The following is a 16,168-nucleotide window of genomic DNA, read 5'->3' on the forward strand; positions in this document are numbered from 1 at the left end:
GGGGGGGGGGGGGGGCTCTGTGGGGTGGACGGGAGGCTGTGAGGGCGGGCTGGAGGCTGCAGACAGTGCGGCTGTGCTGGCCGGCTGCCCTGAAGCGGCAGGAAGGCCAAGCAGGGCAGCCCAGTGTTTACCTTGGGACAGGGCAGTGGAGCAGAGGGTCTGGCGGACGCATTTCATTGCGTTTTTCTGCTGCTGACGGCCCATGCCGGTGCTGCTGCGTGCAGAGGTGCTGGCGGCGCGGCTGGCGGCGGCAGGCGCGATTTTTGAAGACGCGCTCCCGGCGCCGCAGCAGGCGGCGGCAGAGGTGCAGCAGCGAACGTTGCGGCAGGGCGGCGTGCGGCGGTCAGAAAGCGACGAGGATTCCGACTTCGACTGAGATCAGCTAAGAAAGATGTACGATTGACTGGCCCTGCTGCCTGCCCGGCACGCCGGCTGTCTGTATGAACGAATATCCCGCACCCTGCGCTGCACTGCTCTTCCCTGCCTTGAGCTTGTGTGAACGCGCGAAAGTTTACACCACTAACTTTAATTGCAATGCCTTGTCTCAATGAAACTCAGTCAGGCAGAAACAAACAGCTCTGTCAAGCTTGGGTGGACACGATGTGTCAAAAAGCAGCAAGCAAACACAACAAAGGCAAGTGCCCCTTGGTTCAGGGACAAACACACTATCGACAGAGCAGCCGGCGCTGCTACTCAGCCACAGCGGGCCTGGCGAGGCAGGAGGCCGTGGCGAGCCTGGTGCACAGGCGGCGCACGCCCGCGCCAGCCGATGCCGTCGCCCTGCTGCACAGGCGGCGGGCGGTGGCGGCGGTGTGGCTAAACGCCTTGCTCACAGCCGCCGCAGCACGGGTGGCGGTCTTGGCGGGTGGCGGGGAGATGGTGGTGGTGGCGTCCAGCAGGGCAGGGGGCTGCACCAGCCACTGAGCCTGCAGAGGAGGGCGGGCACGGGTGTGAGAGGCTTGAGTGAGTGCTGGGAGGTGAAAGATGCAGGTTGGTAGATGCGAGCACCACCTCAGGCGGCCCTTCCTTGCTGCAAGGCAGCCAGCCAGGCACCCACCTCCTCGGGTGACAGCTCCAGGTCGAGGGTGGCGGCGGCAGAGACGGGGGCAGAGGCGGTGGCCTGGCAGGCGCTGTGCTGTGGCGCGGCAGCCGCAGCGGGCGTGGCGCAGGGCAGGCGCAGGGCGCCGCGTGGCGGGTAGAGGATGATGGCGGTGCAGGGCTGGGCCGGTGCTGGGGCGGGTGTGGCGGGGGCGGTCTGGTCGGCGGCGGATGTAGGCTGCTGGGAGGCGAAGAGCAGCAGCTGGATGGCGCCGTGGGGCAGGCACAGGATGTGCACAGCGCACTCCTGTTGCTCCTGGGCAGCAGCAGCTAGGCTGCTAGCAGCGGGAGCGGCGGCGGAAGGGATGGGGCGGGAGGGGATGGTCCAGGTGCTGGTGGCGTGGCCATAGGTGGCGGCGGCGAAGCTCGCCTCCCGCTCGGCAGACTTGGCGCGACCCAGCCGGCTGGCGGCGTGCTTGCGAGGGGAGGTGGCGGCGGCGGCGGCGGCGCCGCGGCGGGGGCCATAGCCTGCCATGGTCTGGCGGCGCTTTGCAACTGCAGGGCCGGGGTGGGGAGGAGGGCAAGCAGGGGGAAGAGAGGTGAGGGGCACGGTGGGCATGCATGTCATCTGTGGACGCGGCAACCAGATCCCTGACACTTTTGGTAGGCTCAGCCACCCCACACTCCCCATGCACCACTCACCGGTGTCTGCACGTGAGGCGGCGTCGCAGGTGGGGATAACGGAGATGGGCATGGCTGCTGGTGGGCGGAGGCCGGCCGGTGGGCGGGGCAGAGATGGCTGTGGGTGGGTGGAGGGGGAGGCGTTGCGGGGGACCGCAAACTGTTTGAAATGGATAGAATGAGGCTGCAAGCTCCAGGGGCCGGGCTTTGAGGCCAATCCGCGCCGCGTTGCCAGCGGAGCACGCGGAGCCTGCTGTGGTCGACGTCGCCTCTCCGGTCCGCGACTCCGGTCCCTGGGGGCTGACTCTGGCACGCTGATAGCAGGGGAACGCAATGGGCGGGCAGCCGGAGCTGCGGGCCCTCCTTTGCGTGTTGGCCATTGCTGTGGCGGTTGGCGGCGCCGCGGCCCGCCGCCCCCACGCCTACCCCCACCCGCAGCAGGACTGGGAGCAGCTGCGCAGGCGGTGCGAGGGGCTGGGAGGCGGCTGCGTCAGCGTGGACGATGGGAGCGTGGACGGCGGCGTGGCGGCCTGGGAGAACTGCGTCCGGCGGTGAGTGGCGGCGTGAGGGCTCTGCCCGCGCCGGGTGGCTGGGCGCAGAGCTGGGGGAGGCTGGCTGAGCTGCGCCTAACCCAGGGCTGCCCTGGGTGGACTGCCAGCACCGGCCCCCGCCTTCTTCCCGTCCGCTCCCGCAGGTGCATGTCCCCTGCCTGCTACGGCGGGCTGTACGAGCGGGACGCGCTGGAGGAGGGGGAGGAGGAGGGCGAGCGTGGCGCCACCTTCCGCGCCTGCGTGCTGCGCGAGGCACGGCAGGCGCGCGCCGCGGCGCTGGGCCTGCCGCCCCAGCCGCGCCGCACCCCGGGCTACAAGCACACCCGGGGCTGACCACCTCGATCAGCCACTCAACCTGAGGGCTGGCAGGGGACGACACCAGGGCAAGGAGAGCAACTATTAAGCTGTGCAGTTTCTTCCAACCGTTAATGTACTGCGCTTCCTGTGCCTCTCTATGCTGGAACTGAGTCATTTAATTCACACAGCAGCAAGGCAGGGGGCCCTCAGAGATGGGCGCAGGCAGAACAACATGTCGACACGGCGCATTCAAGCAAGCGTGCATTGCATTGCAATCAAACAGTCTCAGGTGCTACTATCTCGGGCTCTCGCACGGAACTGTGCCCATCCTTCACTGCCTCAAATTGACAGGCCTCACAGACCAGCAGAGCAGCAGCCTCCTCCTCCCTCGGCTGTTGCCAGCAGCAACGCAGTCCCTTCACCAGAACCACAGCCAGCGCTTCTTCTTGGGGGAGGCCTCGGGGTCCACCGACTCGCCACGGTAGTACCTGCAGTACCATGGCGGTACAGTCCAGCTCAGCACAACAGGGAGGCACCGTAAATGTGTGGCCGGGCCGCAGCAGGCTGGAGACTCTCGACTCAACTCCTGCCAGGCTGCCCGGCCGGCTGCCATAACAGGCAGCGCCCTCCGCCGAGCTGGCAGGCTGGGCATCAGGCCACGATATCGAAACGACGGCGGCGGCGGCGGCAGCTCACTGCTTGGTCTCGCGCCCCTGCTTCTCGATGCGCTTGCCGGCCTCCTTCATGGCCTGCACGAGCAGGCAGCACGGCGCGCAGGCAGCACTGCGTCAGCGCTGCGTGTGGATGCAGCAGATGGGGCCCCATCTGTGGCGCTGCTTTGGCAGCAGCAACAGCCAGTGGCAGCGTCCTGCGGTCTTAACTCTCCCAGCCCTCCTCCCAGGAGCTCCTCGAGTCCTGCAGGATGGTGCTGCCCTGCCTGAGTGCTGCCCGACTAGCCCAGCAGCCGCCCCCCCCCACACCTTGCCAGTCTTCTCCTCCGCGGAGCCCGCCTCGGCCACGCCCTTGCTCACGCCCTTGTAGGCGGCATCCTCGGCGGCGTGCTCGGCGCGGCGCGCCACGTCAGCGGCGTCCTGCGGGAGAGCGCCCGGCGGGGAGGTGGGGTGAGAGGTGGGGCGAGAGGCAGACGGCGCTGTGCTCAGCCAAGTGTTTCTCGACCAAACTTTCAACAGCTGCAGAACAGCCAGGGCAGCGATCCCGCCGAGCAACTGCCACCGCCACCACCCCAACCCAAGCGCAACGCCCGCTCACCCCCGCCTTGGCCTTGGTCCAATCCTTGGCCTCGTGAGCCGCCTGGCCCGCCGCCTGTGCGCCGTGCTTGGCGCCCTCGGCCACGTCGTGTGCGGTGTGCTTGACGCCCTCGGCGGCCTCGGCCGCCAGGCGGGCTGCCTCCTGTGGGCACCGCGGCGGGGCGGGGCGAGGAAGGGAGTCAAGGGGCAGGGTTGGGCCTCAACAGGCGGCGCTGCAAGGGCAGGCTGGACGAGAGGTCCCTGCGTGCATGGCGGCGCTGCCCTGCAGCCAGGCTCAATGCTGTGCGGTGGCGCTGTGGTGTGCACCAGCCTGCAGCAGCCGGCACGGCTCGGCCAGCCCGCTGCTTGGCTGCCAGCTTCCCACCTCCTTCTTGCGGTGGTACTGCTCCTTCACATCCTTGGTGGCCTCCTGCGGAGCAGGGAGCCAGGCCAGGTGCTGGTGTGGCTTGAGGGTACCGCCTCGGCAGCTGAGGCGGATGCACGCAGCGCAGGCTTGCGTGCAGCTGCTGCAGCCACCCGCCAGCCAGCCTGCCCTGCCTGCCTACCTGCCTGCGGCTTTGAAGGCAGGCCCAGCCAAGCCCTGCTCGCCACCCTCCAACCCACCTCCTCCCAGCCCGCGTGCCTCCTCTCACCTTCCACATGAAGAAGCCAGTCTCCGCCTTCTGAGCGGCCTTGTCGGCGGCGCCCTCTGCGCCTTCCTTCACGCTGGCGGCCACGTCAGCGGCGCCCCGCCTGGCCCCCTCGGCGCTGTCCCGCACGGCCGCCTTGGCGCCCTCGGCGGCCTCGACGGTGCGCCCGGCGGCGCGCCCCGCCGCGCCGCGGGCGGTGTCGGCGGCGGCCTCCGCCGCGCGGCTGGCGGCGCCCTTGGCCTCATCAGCCTGAAGGGAGGAGCACGGCAGAGGGGCGCGCAGGACAGAGTCAGGCACGACATGCAAGGGATTGGTTTTCATTTCGGCAGGCAGTGGAGAAGCTCCGGTAGCGGCACGGCAGCACAGGCGGAGCCCACAGCAGCCGAGGGTGTCAAGATGCACTGCAGAGGACCCACCTTCCTGCTGGCGGCACGCTTGGCCTCCCGCGCCTTGTCGCCGGCGCTCTCGGCGGCGCCCTCGGTGCGGCGCTGCACGGCGCAGGCGGGAGGCAGAGGCGGCACTTAAAGAGGCAGGACGGATGGAGCAATTTTAGCAGTGCACTGCCTGCCCTGGCCAGCAGGTTGCCCCCTGGAGACCAGCAAAGTGCCTTTTAACCCCCGGGCTTGCCTTGAAGCCAAACCAGCCGCGCTTGGCACCCTCAGCCCCCTCCTCGGCGGCGGCAGCGGCGCGGTCGCGGCCGCGGCGTGCCTTGTCGCCCACGGTCTCCCCGTTCTGCACTGGGCAGGGTCATGGCATGGTGGGAGCAAGGCGAGGCAGGCAGCTGACAACGGGCAGTCACCAGCCTGCACAGAGCGCTGGCTCCAGGCAACGGGCAGCTGCAAGGGCTGGCTCCGGAGCAGCGGGAGGAGCTCAGCCTCCCACCTCGCGCTGGCTCTGGCCGATGGCGGCGGCGGCCACGATGGCGGCGGCGGCCAGCCAGGGGGCCGCCTTGGACAGCAGGCGCTTCCACTCCTCAGCATCGCGCGGCCAGCTTCAGGCGGGAGGGAAACAGGGGGTTGCAACCAAGTGAGCCAGCCCCAGCCAGCCAGCCAGCCAGGCACGAGTGACGCGGCACACCACCGGGGCCTCTGTGCCACGGCGCGGCGCTGGCACGCACGGCCCCCACTGGGCTGGCAGCCCAGCCCCGCCGCCACGTGCTCACCCGCCGGAGCCGGAGCCAGCGGCGGCGCCGCGCCTTCCCTTGGGTGTATCCACCTCCAGGTGCACCCGATCCTTGGCATCTGAGCGGATGCTCACGTCGGTGCGCCCCGTGCCTGCACCCACAGCCGCGCAAGGGCGTTGGCGGGGAGCCCGGGGAGGGCCGCGCGGCGGGGCGCTGTCGCCGCCAGAATGCAAGGCGGCTGCGGCGGTGGGTTGCCAGCACCGGTGGAGCGAAGACTGGAAAGTCAGGGGCTGTGCAGAGCCGCGTGCTGGGCTGGGGAGTCTGACGGGGCAGAAGCTGACACAAGTAGGCGCGGCTTGAGAGGGAGCCGGCGGCCGCCCCGGGCGCAGCGGCCTCTACCCCCAGCCCTGCTGCTGCTCACCCTTGGAGGGCGTGGACGGCATGTCGCTTGGCCGTGGGGGAGCCTTCTCGCTGGGCTGCGGGTCCTGCTTGCCACGGGCCGTGGCCTCGGCCCGGCTGACAATGTCGGCCATGCTGCGAAGGTGTCTGAGGCGAGGAGGAAAGAGGCAGAAGCGGGGGGAGAGCAGCGATGAAATACAGAGAGCAAAGATGGGGCGCGGGGGGAGAGGGCGGCCCTGGAGGAGTTGGCGGTCTGACGTGGCGGCTTCGCGCTGGCTCCCGGGAGCGCCTGATGCATGCAGCAGGGCTGGCACGCCAGATCCAGGGGCAGAGTCGCATTGCAACTCGAGATGTATGCCACATGGGGCCCCACACTGGCGGGCCAAACCGCCCTACAGTCAACGCAGGCTTACATAGACATTGTACAACACAGTGTGGCAACAAACAGCAGTGCATGGAGGCGCGCCGGCGGCAGCAGTTCATCAGGAGCGCAGGACGGGTCGGATAAATTTGAAAGAGGGTGTGACACCTTGGAATCCTTGGCCATGGCGTGCGCAGCGGGCTTGGCTGCGTCAGCGGCCTCGGCCGCTCAGCCGGGCCGCCTCCTGCGGGCAGCGCAGTGGGGCAGGGAGTGAGGGGCAGTGATGGGCCACAGCTGGCGGCGCTGCGAGGGCAGCGCAGGGAGAGAGGTCCCTTTGTGGACGGCGCCGCTGCTCTGCAGCCACACCAAGGCTGTGCGGTGGCGCTGTGGTGTGCACCAGCCTGCAGCAGCTGGCACAGATCAGCCAGCCTGCTGCTTCGCTGCCAGCTTCCCACCTCCTTCTCGTGGCGGTACTGCTCCTTCACACCCTTGGTGGCCTCCTGCGGAGCAGGGAGCCAGGCCAGGCTTTAGTGCAGGGCTGGTGGACGGCTCGGCAGCTGAAGCAGAGCACGCAGCGCAGGCTTGCATGCTGCTGCAACAGCCACCCGCCAATCCACCTGCCCTGCCTGCCTGCCTGTCGCGTTCCAAGGCAGGCCCAGCCAAGCCCTGCTCGCCGCCCTCCAACCCACCTCCCTCCCAGCCCGCGTGCCTCCTCTCACCTTCCAACCGAAGAAACCGGTATCCCCCTTTTTAGCAGCCTTGCCGGCGGCGCCCTCTGCGCCTTCCTTCACGCTGGCCGCCAGGTCGGCAGCCCCCCGCTTGGCGCCCTCGGCGCTGTCCCGCACGGCCGCCTTGGCGCCCTCGGCGGCCTCGACGGTGCGCTCGGCGGCGCGCCCCGCCGCGCCGCGGGCTGCGTCAGCGGCGCCGCGGGCGGTGTCGGCGGCGGCCTCAGCCGCGCGGCTGACGGCGCCCTTGGCCTCGTCCGCCTGACGGAGGGGCAGGCCAGGAGGGCGAGCAGGGCGTGTGGGGCCGGGCAGGCAAGGGATGGGATCCACTTCGGCAGGCAGTGAAGGAGCTCCGGTAGCGGCACCGCAGCACAGGCGGGGCCCACAGCAGTCGAGGGAGGAGATGCACTGCAGAGGACCCACCTTCCTGCTGGTGGCGTGCTTGGCCTCCCACGCCTTGTCGCCGGCGCTCTCGGCGGCGCCCTCGGTGCGGCGCTGCACGGCGCAAGCAGGAGAGGCAGAGGCGCCGGTAGGAGGAAGGACGAATGGCGAATTTTAGCAATGCACTGCCTGCCCTGGCCAGCAGGTTGCCCCCTGGAGACCAGCAAAGTGCCCTAACCCCCGGGCTTGCCTTGAAGCCAAACCAGCCGCGCTTGGCACCCTCAGCCCCCTCCTCGGCAGCGGCAGCGGCGCGGTCGCGGCCGCGGCGTGCCTTGTCGCCCACGGTCTCCCCGTTCTGCACTGGGCAGGGTCATGGCATGGCGAGAGCGAGGTGAGGCAGGAAGCTGAGAACAGACGGGCACCAGCCTGCACAGAGCGCTGGCTCCAGGCAACCGGCAGCTGCAAGGGCTGGCTCCGGAGCAGCGGGAGGAGCTCAGCCTCCCACCTCGCGCTGGCTCTGGCCGATGGCGGCAACCGCCACGACGGCGGCGGCGGCGGCCAGCCAGGGGGCCGCCTTGGACAGCAGGCGCTTCCACTCCTCACCATCGCGCGGCCAGCTGCAGGCGGGAGGAGCAGGCGGGAGGGAGCAGGGGTTTGCATCCAAGTGAACCAGTGATCCAGGCAGGCATGAGTGAAGCGGCACACCACTGGGCCCCCATGCCAGTGGGCGGCGCAGGTACGTGCGGCCCCAGCCCAGCCCCCGCCGCCGCGTGCTCACCCGCCGGAGCCGGAGCCAGCGGCGGCGCCGCGCCTTCCCTTGGGTGTATCCACCTCCAGGTGCACCCGATCCTTGGCATCTGAGCAGATGCTCACGTCGGTGCGCCCCGTGCCTGCATCCACAGCCGCAAAGCCAGGGAGGGCGGCGTATGGTTCGCATCGCCGGGGCGCTACATGCTGCCAGTGGCGGCAGCATGTAGAATGGGCCAGGGGCTGTGCAGAGCCGCACGCCCGGGATGGGGAGCTAACGGGGCCAAAGCGGATGCACAAGCAGGCGCAGCTTCAGAGGGAGCGGGCGGCCGCCACGGGCGCAGCCGCTTCCGCCCTCCGCCCTGCCGCTGCTCACCCTTGGAGGGCGTGGACGGCATGCCGTTCTGCCGTGGGGGCGCCTTCTCGCTGGTCTGCGGGTCCTGCTTGCCACGGGCCGTGGCCTCCGCCCGTCTGACAATGTCGGACATGCTGTGAGGGTGTCTCAGGCGCAGGGGAGGAGGAAGAGGCAGAAGTGGTCTTGAGGGAGTACATGGATCAAATAACCGTATATTTATTGTGCTCTTTATTGTGCAACATTGTGCAAGTGTTTGCAAACCGTCTGACGTGGCGGCTTCCTTCGCGCGCGCGATCGCGCTGTCTTCGCCTTTGCGCTGGCTACCTGTGGAGTCGGATGCGGAAATCGACATCACTCAGTGTCATGTCAATGCAATGTGACTCTTGGCAAGGTGGAACTCAAGATGCATGGGACCCACCGTAACCGCAAACCGCCCGGCGGCCAACGCAGGCTTACATGGCAATACATTGCTAAGGTACAAAGCAGTGCAGCAACGCAAGCGGTGTAGGGAGGCGCGCCGGCGGCAGTAGTTCATCAGCAGCGCAGGACGGGTCGGATCAAGTTTTCAAAGAGAGGTGTCAGGAAAGCCATGATCACCGAAGCAAGGGAAGAATAGGTCCCACGGTGGAGGGGTTCACAGCTGATGCTGAGGGCAGCACACATTCCGGGCCGAGCGCGCCGCTACTGCGCCGCCGGCGGAGGCTGGCGCCGCTGCACCCAGCCGAGCTTGGCCTCCAGCGCCGCCACCAGCTCCGGCTTGCGCATGCGGGACCGCCCCGGGATGTTGTGCTTCCTGCGGATCGGTCGGCCAGGCACGCAGCGGCACGGCAGTTGACGCATGTCTGTTTCCAGCCCTTGACAGCACAGCAGCAGCAGCCGCAGCTGCATGATGCTGCAGCATGCGGGCCCGTCGCCCCCGGCCCAGCTCACTGCGCCAGCGCCCGCAGCTCTGCCAGCGGCTTGGTGCGCAGCGAGAAGCGCTCGTCCCAGCGCCGCAGCTGCTTCACCGCCTCCTTGTGCTGCTGCTTCTCGATCTCATGCAGCTGCAGAGGCAGGGTGGCGGGGTGAATGGTGGGGGCAGGGTGATGACAGCTGTGCGCCACACCACTCAGGCTCTTTCTGGCAGCAGCGCACCGTCTTCTGCAGCTGCTGCTCCCTGTTTGGCCAGCCCAGGCCAAAGAGGGGCTGCACTGCGCTCGGCGTCGCTGGCAAGCCAGAGCCGCCGCCTGCGCCGCCGCCAGCTGCGCCACCGTCCCGCTCCCTCTGCCGAGGCTGCTGCTGCTGCAACCGCTGCAGTGCCACGGCTGTTGCGCCGATAGCAGCTGCCCCTGCTGCGGTGAGGCACAGCTGCCGCACGAGGGAGGCCTGCACCAGCGGCGAGCGGGCTGCCGCTCGCCACTGCCTGGCGGGAGGGTGCAGCAACGGCGCAGCAGCAGATGGCTGCCTTGTGCGACGCCCCTCCGCCAGCAGCCCGTGTGGCGCATAGACCGCCCGGCTGCGCAAGCCACACTGCAAGCTCATGATGTTGAAACCAGCAGGTGGGGCTGTGCAGCACGCAATCTGTGTGCGATGTATAGCCTCAGGCGGGAGTGATAGAGCCGCTGCAAGGCGCCAGGCGCAAACGATGGTGGAGGTTTCTGCCACGGGGGCCACGCAAGCAGGGTTTTGTGCTGAACAAACTGCCACGGCAAGTTCACGGCAAAATTGCAACTTCCCACCTCTCCCAGTCGCTGTTGCGTGTTGTCTCGGGACCAGGCGGACCACATGTCTTCGTGCTTGCAATCCTGCGTAAAGGATGCGTTGCGAGGCATCGCTCTGTTGACGGCGCTCGGTGCCCTGGGCCTGCTTCTATGCGGCCTCCATGCCTTGAGCTGGGCCACCGTCACTGACCTTGCTGTCTCGTGGTTCGCACTGCTGGCGTCGTTCCTGGGCGGCGCACTCTGCCTGCTTGGCTGCCTGGGGTCGCTGGGCCTGGCACCAGCCATCTACTGCGTGAGTGCCCGCCGTCGCCGCCGCCACCGCCGCCAGGGCTTTTGCTGCCACCGCCACATGCTGTGCCCACCTGCGTACGTAGGCCGGTCGTCTCAGCACCAATGCGCGGATCCGTGCCCTTGCAGTTGACGGGTGCCACGCTGGTGCTGCTGCCGCTGGAGGGGCTGCTGGTGTGGGCCGCACATGCGCACCCCTCGCAGCTGCGCTGGCTGGCTGACCGAGACCAGACGTATGCCCTCAGTGGCATCCTGGATTGGACCGACGGCCACGGCACCCTGGCAGCCGGCCTGGCGGCCCTGTGGCTGGTGCTGCAGGCGGCGGCGGTGCTGCTGGGAGCCGTGTATTGCTGCTGGCCCGGCGGCAGGCGGTACAAGCACCCGTGGTGAGCTGCTCGGCACTGCCGGCAACTTCGATGCGCATGTGTGGCTGCGCCTCTGCCCAAGCTCATCCCTCGCCACTTGTTCCAGCCTCTGCCGCTGATGCCACACCATGCGAGCGCTCCCCGCTGGCTGCAGGGATCGCTACTGGGTGGAAGGGGACGAGGGCAGGGACCCCTTGCTGCCGCCGCGGCCGGCGGGCGAGGCGGATGCGGCCGGCGGCTACCACACCCCGCCCTCGCGCTTCGGCACGCCGCACTCCTCGCCGGGCGCCCGCCTGCCGCCCGTGCTGGTCATCGAGCAGCCCAGCGCGCCCAGCGCGCCCATGGCCTACCCAATCCTGTAGCTGTTCCCCTGTCGCTGTTACCCAGTAGCTTGCCCCGCAAGTGAGCGGGGCTCGCTCTTCCCCTACCGTGCTCCTACCCTCCTCCCAGACGTCCCTACCCTCTTGCTCAGGCACCCATGCTCGCATACATACACCCCTGTTGCGCTCTTCACTTTATGCATCCCTGCTTGTACTTGACTCCCCCCTCAAACTCTCTGTTGTCTCACTCGCTAGGTTAAAGCCGCCATGTGCACACAGAGCAGGTCAGAGCAGGCTGTGACAGGGGCGCTCTCGGTCGTGGGAAGCAGGGAAGCAAGGCGGGACGGCAGTACCAGGCGAAACAAGCTGTTGTGGGCTGCGCGTTGTGGGTACAGGGCAGGGCAAGTCAGAGTGGGATCAAGCACATTGGCAAAAGAAGGAAGAAGGGGAAAGCAAGGAAGGGCGGGTATGGTACATAGTGCAAGGGGTTGTACACAACAGAAGGCCGCCGCTGCAGCAGGGCACGGACGCTGCTGCGACGGCAGGGCAAGGGAGTAGCTGCTGTTGAGGCAAGGTATACTTTGCTGTGGGTTGGTTCCTTGGAGTGCAGCAATGGCTGCAAAGAGATGGGCGGACAAGCAGGCCTGGCCTGTATGTATTTGGCAGGCCAAGTGGGGAGTGAAATGGCTAGTAAGTGCCGCCGGCTCACTCCCGCTTCTGGCGCTTCTGGCTGCGCAGGCTGTAGCGGCCAGGCGCGTCGGCTGGGCGCTTGCTGCCCTCGCGCTGCTCCGCCACCGCACGCTCGTGCTCGCCATCCTGGCGGGGCGGCTGCCTGCTGGGCCCCGCGCCACCCGAGGCGCCCGCCGCGTGCTGGGCGCCGGGGGACGCAGCGGCAGCGGCTGCCGCAGCCGCCGGGGGCTGCTGCGGGGGCAGAGGCTCCTCCTCCATCTCCATCTCCTCCTCCTCGCTGTCATATTCCTCCTCGCTGTCATCCTCCTCTACCCCAGGGACTGCGTTTGCCATGGCCTGCCCCTCCATCACCCCATCCATGAAGCCTTCCATAAAGGCTGGGTCCGCCCCCACCATCCCGCCAAACAGTTGCTCAAAGAAGCTGAGGACCTCGGGGGGCGGCGGGCCGGGCGGCGGCGCCAGGCCGGGAGGCAGCATGCCCCCGCCGCCGGCAGGCCCAGGCGGGAAGGGCATGCCGGGCATCCCAACGGGCAGGTTGATCTCGAACTGCAGAGGGCAGGGCATGGTGGGGCGAGCGTCCATACTTCAGGGCAACCAAGCCAAGCCGCTGGTCGAGGAGGCCTGTGCGTGTGTACAGACACGCACAGCCTGGCATCAGCAGCAGCCAGCCTGACCAAGCTACCGGCAGCAAGGCAGCCTCCCTCTTCCTCTCCCTGCCCTCACCTGCATCACGTGGAACTGCTGGTCCCCGTTGTTGACCTGCTGGTGCTGCAGCATGTGCACCCAGGGAGGCACCCCGCCGGGCGCGCCGGCCGCCGCGCCGGCCGCCGCAGCGGCGCCCTGCGGGGGGCCGCCGGGCTGGTGCATGAAGACAAACTGGGGCTGGCCGCCCGGCATACCCAGCTGCTGCTGCACCTGCTCCAGCATCGCCTGCACAAACGGCGGCACCTCGTCCCCGGCCGCCACCACATGCGCCACGCCCGCCGCTCCCGCTCCCGCCGCCGCTCCCGCGCCCGCCTGCTGTTGCGCCTGCTGCTGCGGCTCCTGCCCGGCGGCTTCGCCGGCGCCAGCGGCCGCGGCCGGTTGCTGCACAGGCGGTGGAGGGCGTACACGCGGCGGCCCGACAGTCTGCTGCGCCAGCCAGGCGCGGTCGGCCCAGCGGGACACCGGGAAGGCTGCCTTCTGCAGCACCGCCGCCACTTCGTCAGGGGTTAGGCTGACGGAGCGACCATCATCCGTGATGGTGGGGCGGCTGAGGCACAGCACCAGCTCGCGGGCTGCGGCGCGGAAGCGGCGCGGAAGCCGCCGGTGCAGCTTGGGGCTCCACATGGGGCGCTCCACCACCGCCCTGCAGCCAGGCAGGCAGAATGGTCCAAGGATGATGAGTGTGGCTTGCCAAATACCATCCCGATCCCTCCACCAACCTCCACGTCCCATCGGCCTCCCATCTGCCGTCTACACAGACCAGCAGGCACAGACATGCATCCAGCACCGCCGCCACGCACCTGCCCCCGCTCCTCACCTCATGAGCGGCACCGCATGCTCCGCCAGCGCCAGCGCCGCGGGCGAGGGAGCCACGCCCGCCTCCACAAACGCCTCCACGCAGGGGATGTGGCGCGCCACGCAGCAGGCCAGGTCCACGGCCGTCAGCCGCGGGGCGCCCTCGGCCAGCGGGTCGGCGCCACCAAACAGCTGCATGATGGCGGGCAGCATGCCGGGGCCGTCCTCGTTCTCAAACAGAGCCTGTGGGGCAAGAAGGGAAGGCGGGCAAGGGGAATGAGGCATGGAAACAGGCAGGAAGGCGGCCAGGCGGGTCAAGCATGCAGGAGAGGAACAGCCAAGCGTCGGCAAGGCGGCCCCAGCTCCAAAGCAGCGCCGCCCTCCACCTCCCTCCCAAGCGCCTGTGGTGCCACCAGCGGCGCACCTGCATGGCCTGCACGCCCCGCTGCCGCTTCCAGCTGGCGTAGCTAGGGTAGCAGTCGGGGCAGGCGCCCCGGGGGTCGGCACCCAGGCGCAGCAGCGCCGCCACCGCCTCTGGCTGCGCATGGAGGATGGCCACGTGCAGCGGCTGCATGCCGTCCTTGTTGCGCTGGCTCAGGTCGGCGCCTGCAGCGGCAGCAGCGGCAGAGGAGTCAGAAACGACGCTGTGAGCAGCCTGGGGTTGAAGTGGCGGGGCACTACTGCAGAGCTGGCAGGCCAGCGGCTAGCCTCCCCAACAGGCAGCCAGCCAGGCCAGGCGGCCTGCCCCATGCCTGCCGCGCCAGCGCAGCCCCAGGCCCTGCGCCCACCTGCCGCCACCAGCCGCTCGGCCATGCGCGCCCAGCCGCGCATGGCGGCCAGGTGCAGCAGGCTGTTGTGCAGCGCGGCGTCGCCCAGCAGCACGGGCTTGTTGATGGCGATGCGCAAGTCCAGGCCCGAGTCGGCCACCAGCAGGGCGGTGGCCTCGTCCTTGCAGCTGGACATGACAAAGTGCAGTACCGTGTAGCCGTGCGGTACCACCGCGTTCAGGTCCGCCCCCGCCGCCGCCAGCATGCGGAACATCGCGCGCTTGGAGGCCTCGCTGCGCTGCCGGCTGGGCGGCTGCACAAACAGCTCCTGCAGCACAGTGATGCCGTCTGAGGCGGCGCTGTCCACCTTGGCACCCGCCTCGATCAGCGCACGCATGGCCTCCACCCTGCGCCAGCACAGAAGGCAGCGCGGTGAGTGAGTGCACAGCACAGCAGCAGCACGGTCTTCTTTGGGGCGATGCGTACACCAGAGGTGCTGGGTGCACACAGGCGTGGCGGCCACGCAGCACCACGGCCAGGGGGCTGGAGGGAGCAGGGTGCGGCGGCGGCGGCATCCACCTGCTCAGGTGGGCGCAGCTGTGCAGCAGCGAGATGTTGGCCATTGTGGGCGTGCGCTCCAAGGGGTTGGCCCCAGCCTCCAGTAGGCCCCGCACCACGCCCGCGTCGCCGTGAGCCAGCAGCGCCAGCAGCAGCGCGCTGCGCTGGCGGTAGCCCGTCGCGTTGACCAGCGCGGGGGTGCACGAGGGGTGGGCCAGCAGCGCGCGCAGCGCGCCCTGGCTCTCTGCTGCCTGCGCCGCAAAGTGGAGTGCGGTGGCGCCGCGCCGGCTGCGGCGGTGCAGCAAGGCGCCGCTGGCGAGCAGGCGGTCGACGAGCGCCGTTCGGCCGCACAGCGCGGCCACCATCAGCGGGGTGTAGCCTTCGGAGGAGGCGGCATTGACGCGGTACACGCCGCTGGAGGACTGCGGGGCAGGGCATGATACATACTGTACTTGAAAGTCTGTGCTGCAAGCTTGTTCTTGCTGAAACCAGACTGCAAGCCCATACAGCAAAGGGGGTCAGGCGGCGGGTGGGTTGGGGATTGGAGCAAGCTGCAGGTGTGTCGGCTGGCTGACGCAGCACCCACCTCAAGCAGCTTGTCCACCAGCTCTGCCCATCCCGTGGCGACTGCGAGGTGCAGGGCCTTGAAGCCGCCGATGTCGTTCCGGTCTTCATTGGTAAACAGCGAAGCTATTTCGGCTGCCGACCCGCTGCGGTCCACGACTCGGCGCAGCTTGGGGTCGCGGACCTGCAGAGGTGGCAGGGGCTGGAGAGCAGGTTGCAAGCAGGGCCAGCCAGGTGCTGGACTTGCCGCAGAGCTGCAGGGAAGGGGAGAGCCAGGCGCCCAGGCAGGCAGCGGGCAGGTGCCGCCAGGCCGCTGTCGCGACGGTTCACAAGGAGTCGGCCGACCGCAGGGCGCAGGGCTGCCAGCCGCGCCCGTGATCCCCAGAAGCCTTCCCCAGCACATTCTGGAGCCTCGCAGCGGCCCAAGCGCGGCCCGCAGTCAGGTCCTTGGTTTACTCGAGCTGTCACCAACCTGTCTCTTCAGGTGGAGGAGCAGGTCCGTCACCTGGCCCGTTTCCTCCAGCACCAGGGAGGGCGCGGGGTGTGCCAGACCGCCGACAATATTGCCCATTCTTCGCCTTCTAGGCACCTGCTGACCCTCAAGGACATCAAATAGTAGAAGACGCAAATCTGGGATGGCTCCCTGGCGGAAGAAGCCTTTGGAGGAAAGCGCGAGTGGCTCCGCTGGCACGGCAGGCGAAGCGCCCGTTGACCAGCACAGGGGCAGGCAACGGATTCACTGCTGAGGATTCACGTGCCCAAAATGAACCATTAAATCAACATGAGCATGATAAAAATCGTTATGACGGGCGCATGGCTGCCCAGCAGCACGGCCGCCAAGCGCAGCGACGACCCAGACGT

The 16,168-nt window shown here is 68.7% G+C and overlaps 6 protein-coding genes across 6 annotated transcripts in view; 3 read left to right on the forward strand and 3 right to left on the reverse strand.

The window, feature by feature from the left end:
* CHLNCDRAFT_54929 (hypothetical protein) overlaps nt 1-376 on the forward strand; it is a gene marked incomplete at both ends in the record, with an annotated part of 1,410 nt that extends 1,034 nt beyond the window's left edge. Inside the window, one exon of the mRNA XM_005843705.1 lies at nt 225-376. Within this exon, the coding sequence (XP_005843767.1) occupies nt 225-376 (152 nt within the window). The remainder of the gene's footprint in view (nt 1-224) is intronic.
* A 1,676-nt stretch (nt 377-2,052) lies between these two features.
* CHLNCDRAFT_139883 (hypothetical protein) lies at nt 2,053-2,603 on the forward strand (the record flags this gene model as incomplete). The annotated part of the gene is made up of 2 exons (XM_005843706.1): nt 2,053-2,270; nt 2,414-2,603. 2 exons carry the CDS (start codon nt 2,053-2,055, stop codon nt 2,601-2,603), a joined length of 408 nt encoding a protein of 135 aa, XP_005843768.1.
* Nucleotides 2,604-2,985: 382 nt separating this feature from the next.
* CHLNCDRAFT_139884 (hypothetical protein) lies at nt 2,986-6,120 on the reverse strand (the record flags this gene model as incomplete). The annotated part of the gene is made up of 11 exons (XM_005843758.1): nt 2,986-3,055; nt 3,264-3,316; nt 3,548-3,658; nt 3,837-3,977; nt 4,200-4,244; nt 4,468-4,713; nt 4,881-4,952; nt 5,080-5,196; nt 5,347-5,455; nt 5,627-5,738; nt 6,009-6,120. The coding sequence occupies 11 exons, from the start codon at nt 6,118-6,120 to the stop codon at nt 2,986-2,988; spliced, it is 1,188 nt and encodes a 395-aa protein (XP_005843820.1).
* Nucleotides 6,121-9,236: 3,116 nt separating this feature from the next.
* CHLNCDRAFT_139886 (hypothetical protein) lies at nt 9,237-10,321 on the reverse strand (the record flags this gene model as incomplete). Its single annotated transcript, XM_005843759.1, has 4 exons — nt 9,237-9,348; nt 9,486-9,598; nt 9,690-9,920; nt 10,274-10,321. The coding sequence occupies 4 exons, from the start codon at nt 10,319-10,321 to the stop codon at nt 9,237-9,239; spliced, it is 504 nt and encodes a 167-aa protein (XP_005843821.1).
* A 327-nt stretch (nt 10,322-10,648) lies between these two features.
* Nucleotides 10,649-11,270, forward strand: CHLNCDRAFT_139887 (expressed protein; the record flags this gene model as incomplete). The annotated part of the gene is made up of 2 exons (XM_005843707.1): nt 10,649-10,929; nt 11,063-11,270. The coding sequence occupies 2 exons, from the start codon at nt 10,649-10,651 to the stop codon at nt 11,268-11,270; spliced, it is 489 nt and encodes a 162-aa protein (XP_005843769.1).
* Nucleotides 11,271-11,933: 663 nt separating this feature from the next.
* CHLNCDRAFT_139888 (hypothetical protein) lies at nt 11,934-15,878 on the reverse strand (the record flags this gene model as incomplete). The annotated part of the gene is made up of 8 exons (XM_005843760.1): nt 11,934-12,464; nt 12,642-13,266; nt 13,441-13,661; nt 13,843-14,024; nt 14,207-14,592; nt 14,765-15,165; nt 15,330-15,491; nt 15,780-15,878. The coding sequence occupies 8 exons, from the start codon at nt 15,876-15,878 to the stop codon at nt 11,934-11,936; spliced, it is 2,607 nt and encodes an 868-aa protein (XP_005843822.1).
* Nucleotides 15,879-16,168: the final 290 nt, after the last annotated feature.

The sequence above is a fragment of the Chlorella variabilis genome, assembly GCF_000147415.1.
Source record: "Chlorella variabilis unplaced genomic scaffold CHLNCscaffold_27, whole genome shotgun sequence".
Lineage (NCBI taxonomy): Eukaryota > Viridiplantae > Chlorophyta > Trebouxiophyceae > Chlorellales > Chlorellaceae > Chlorella > Chlorella variabilis.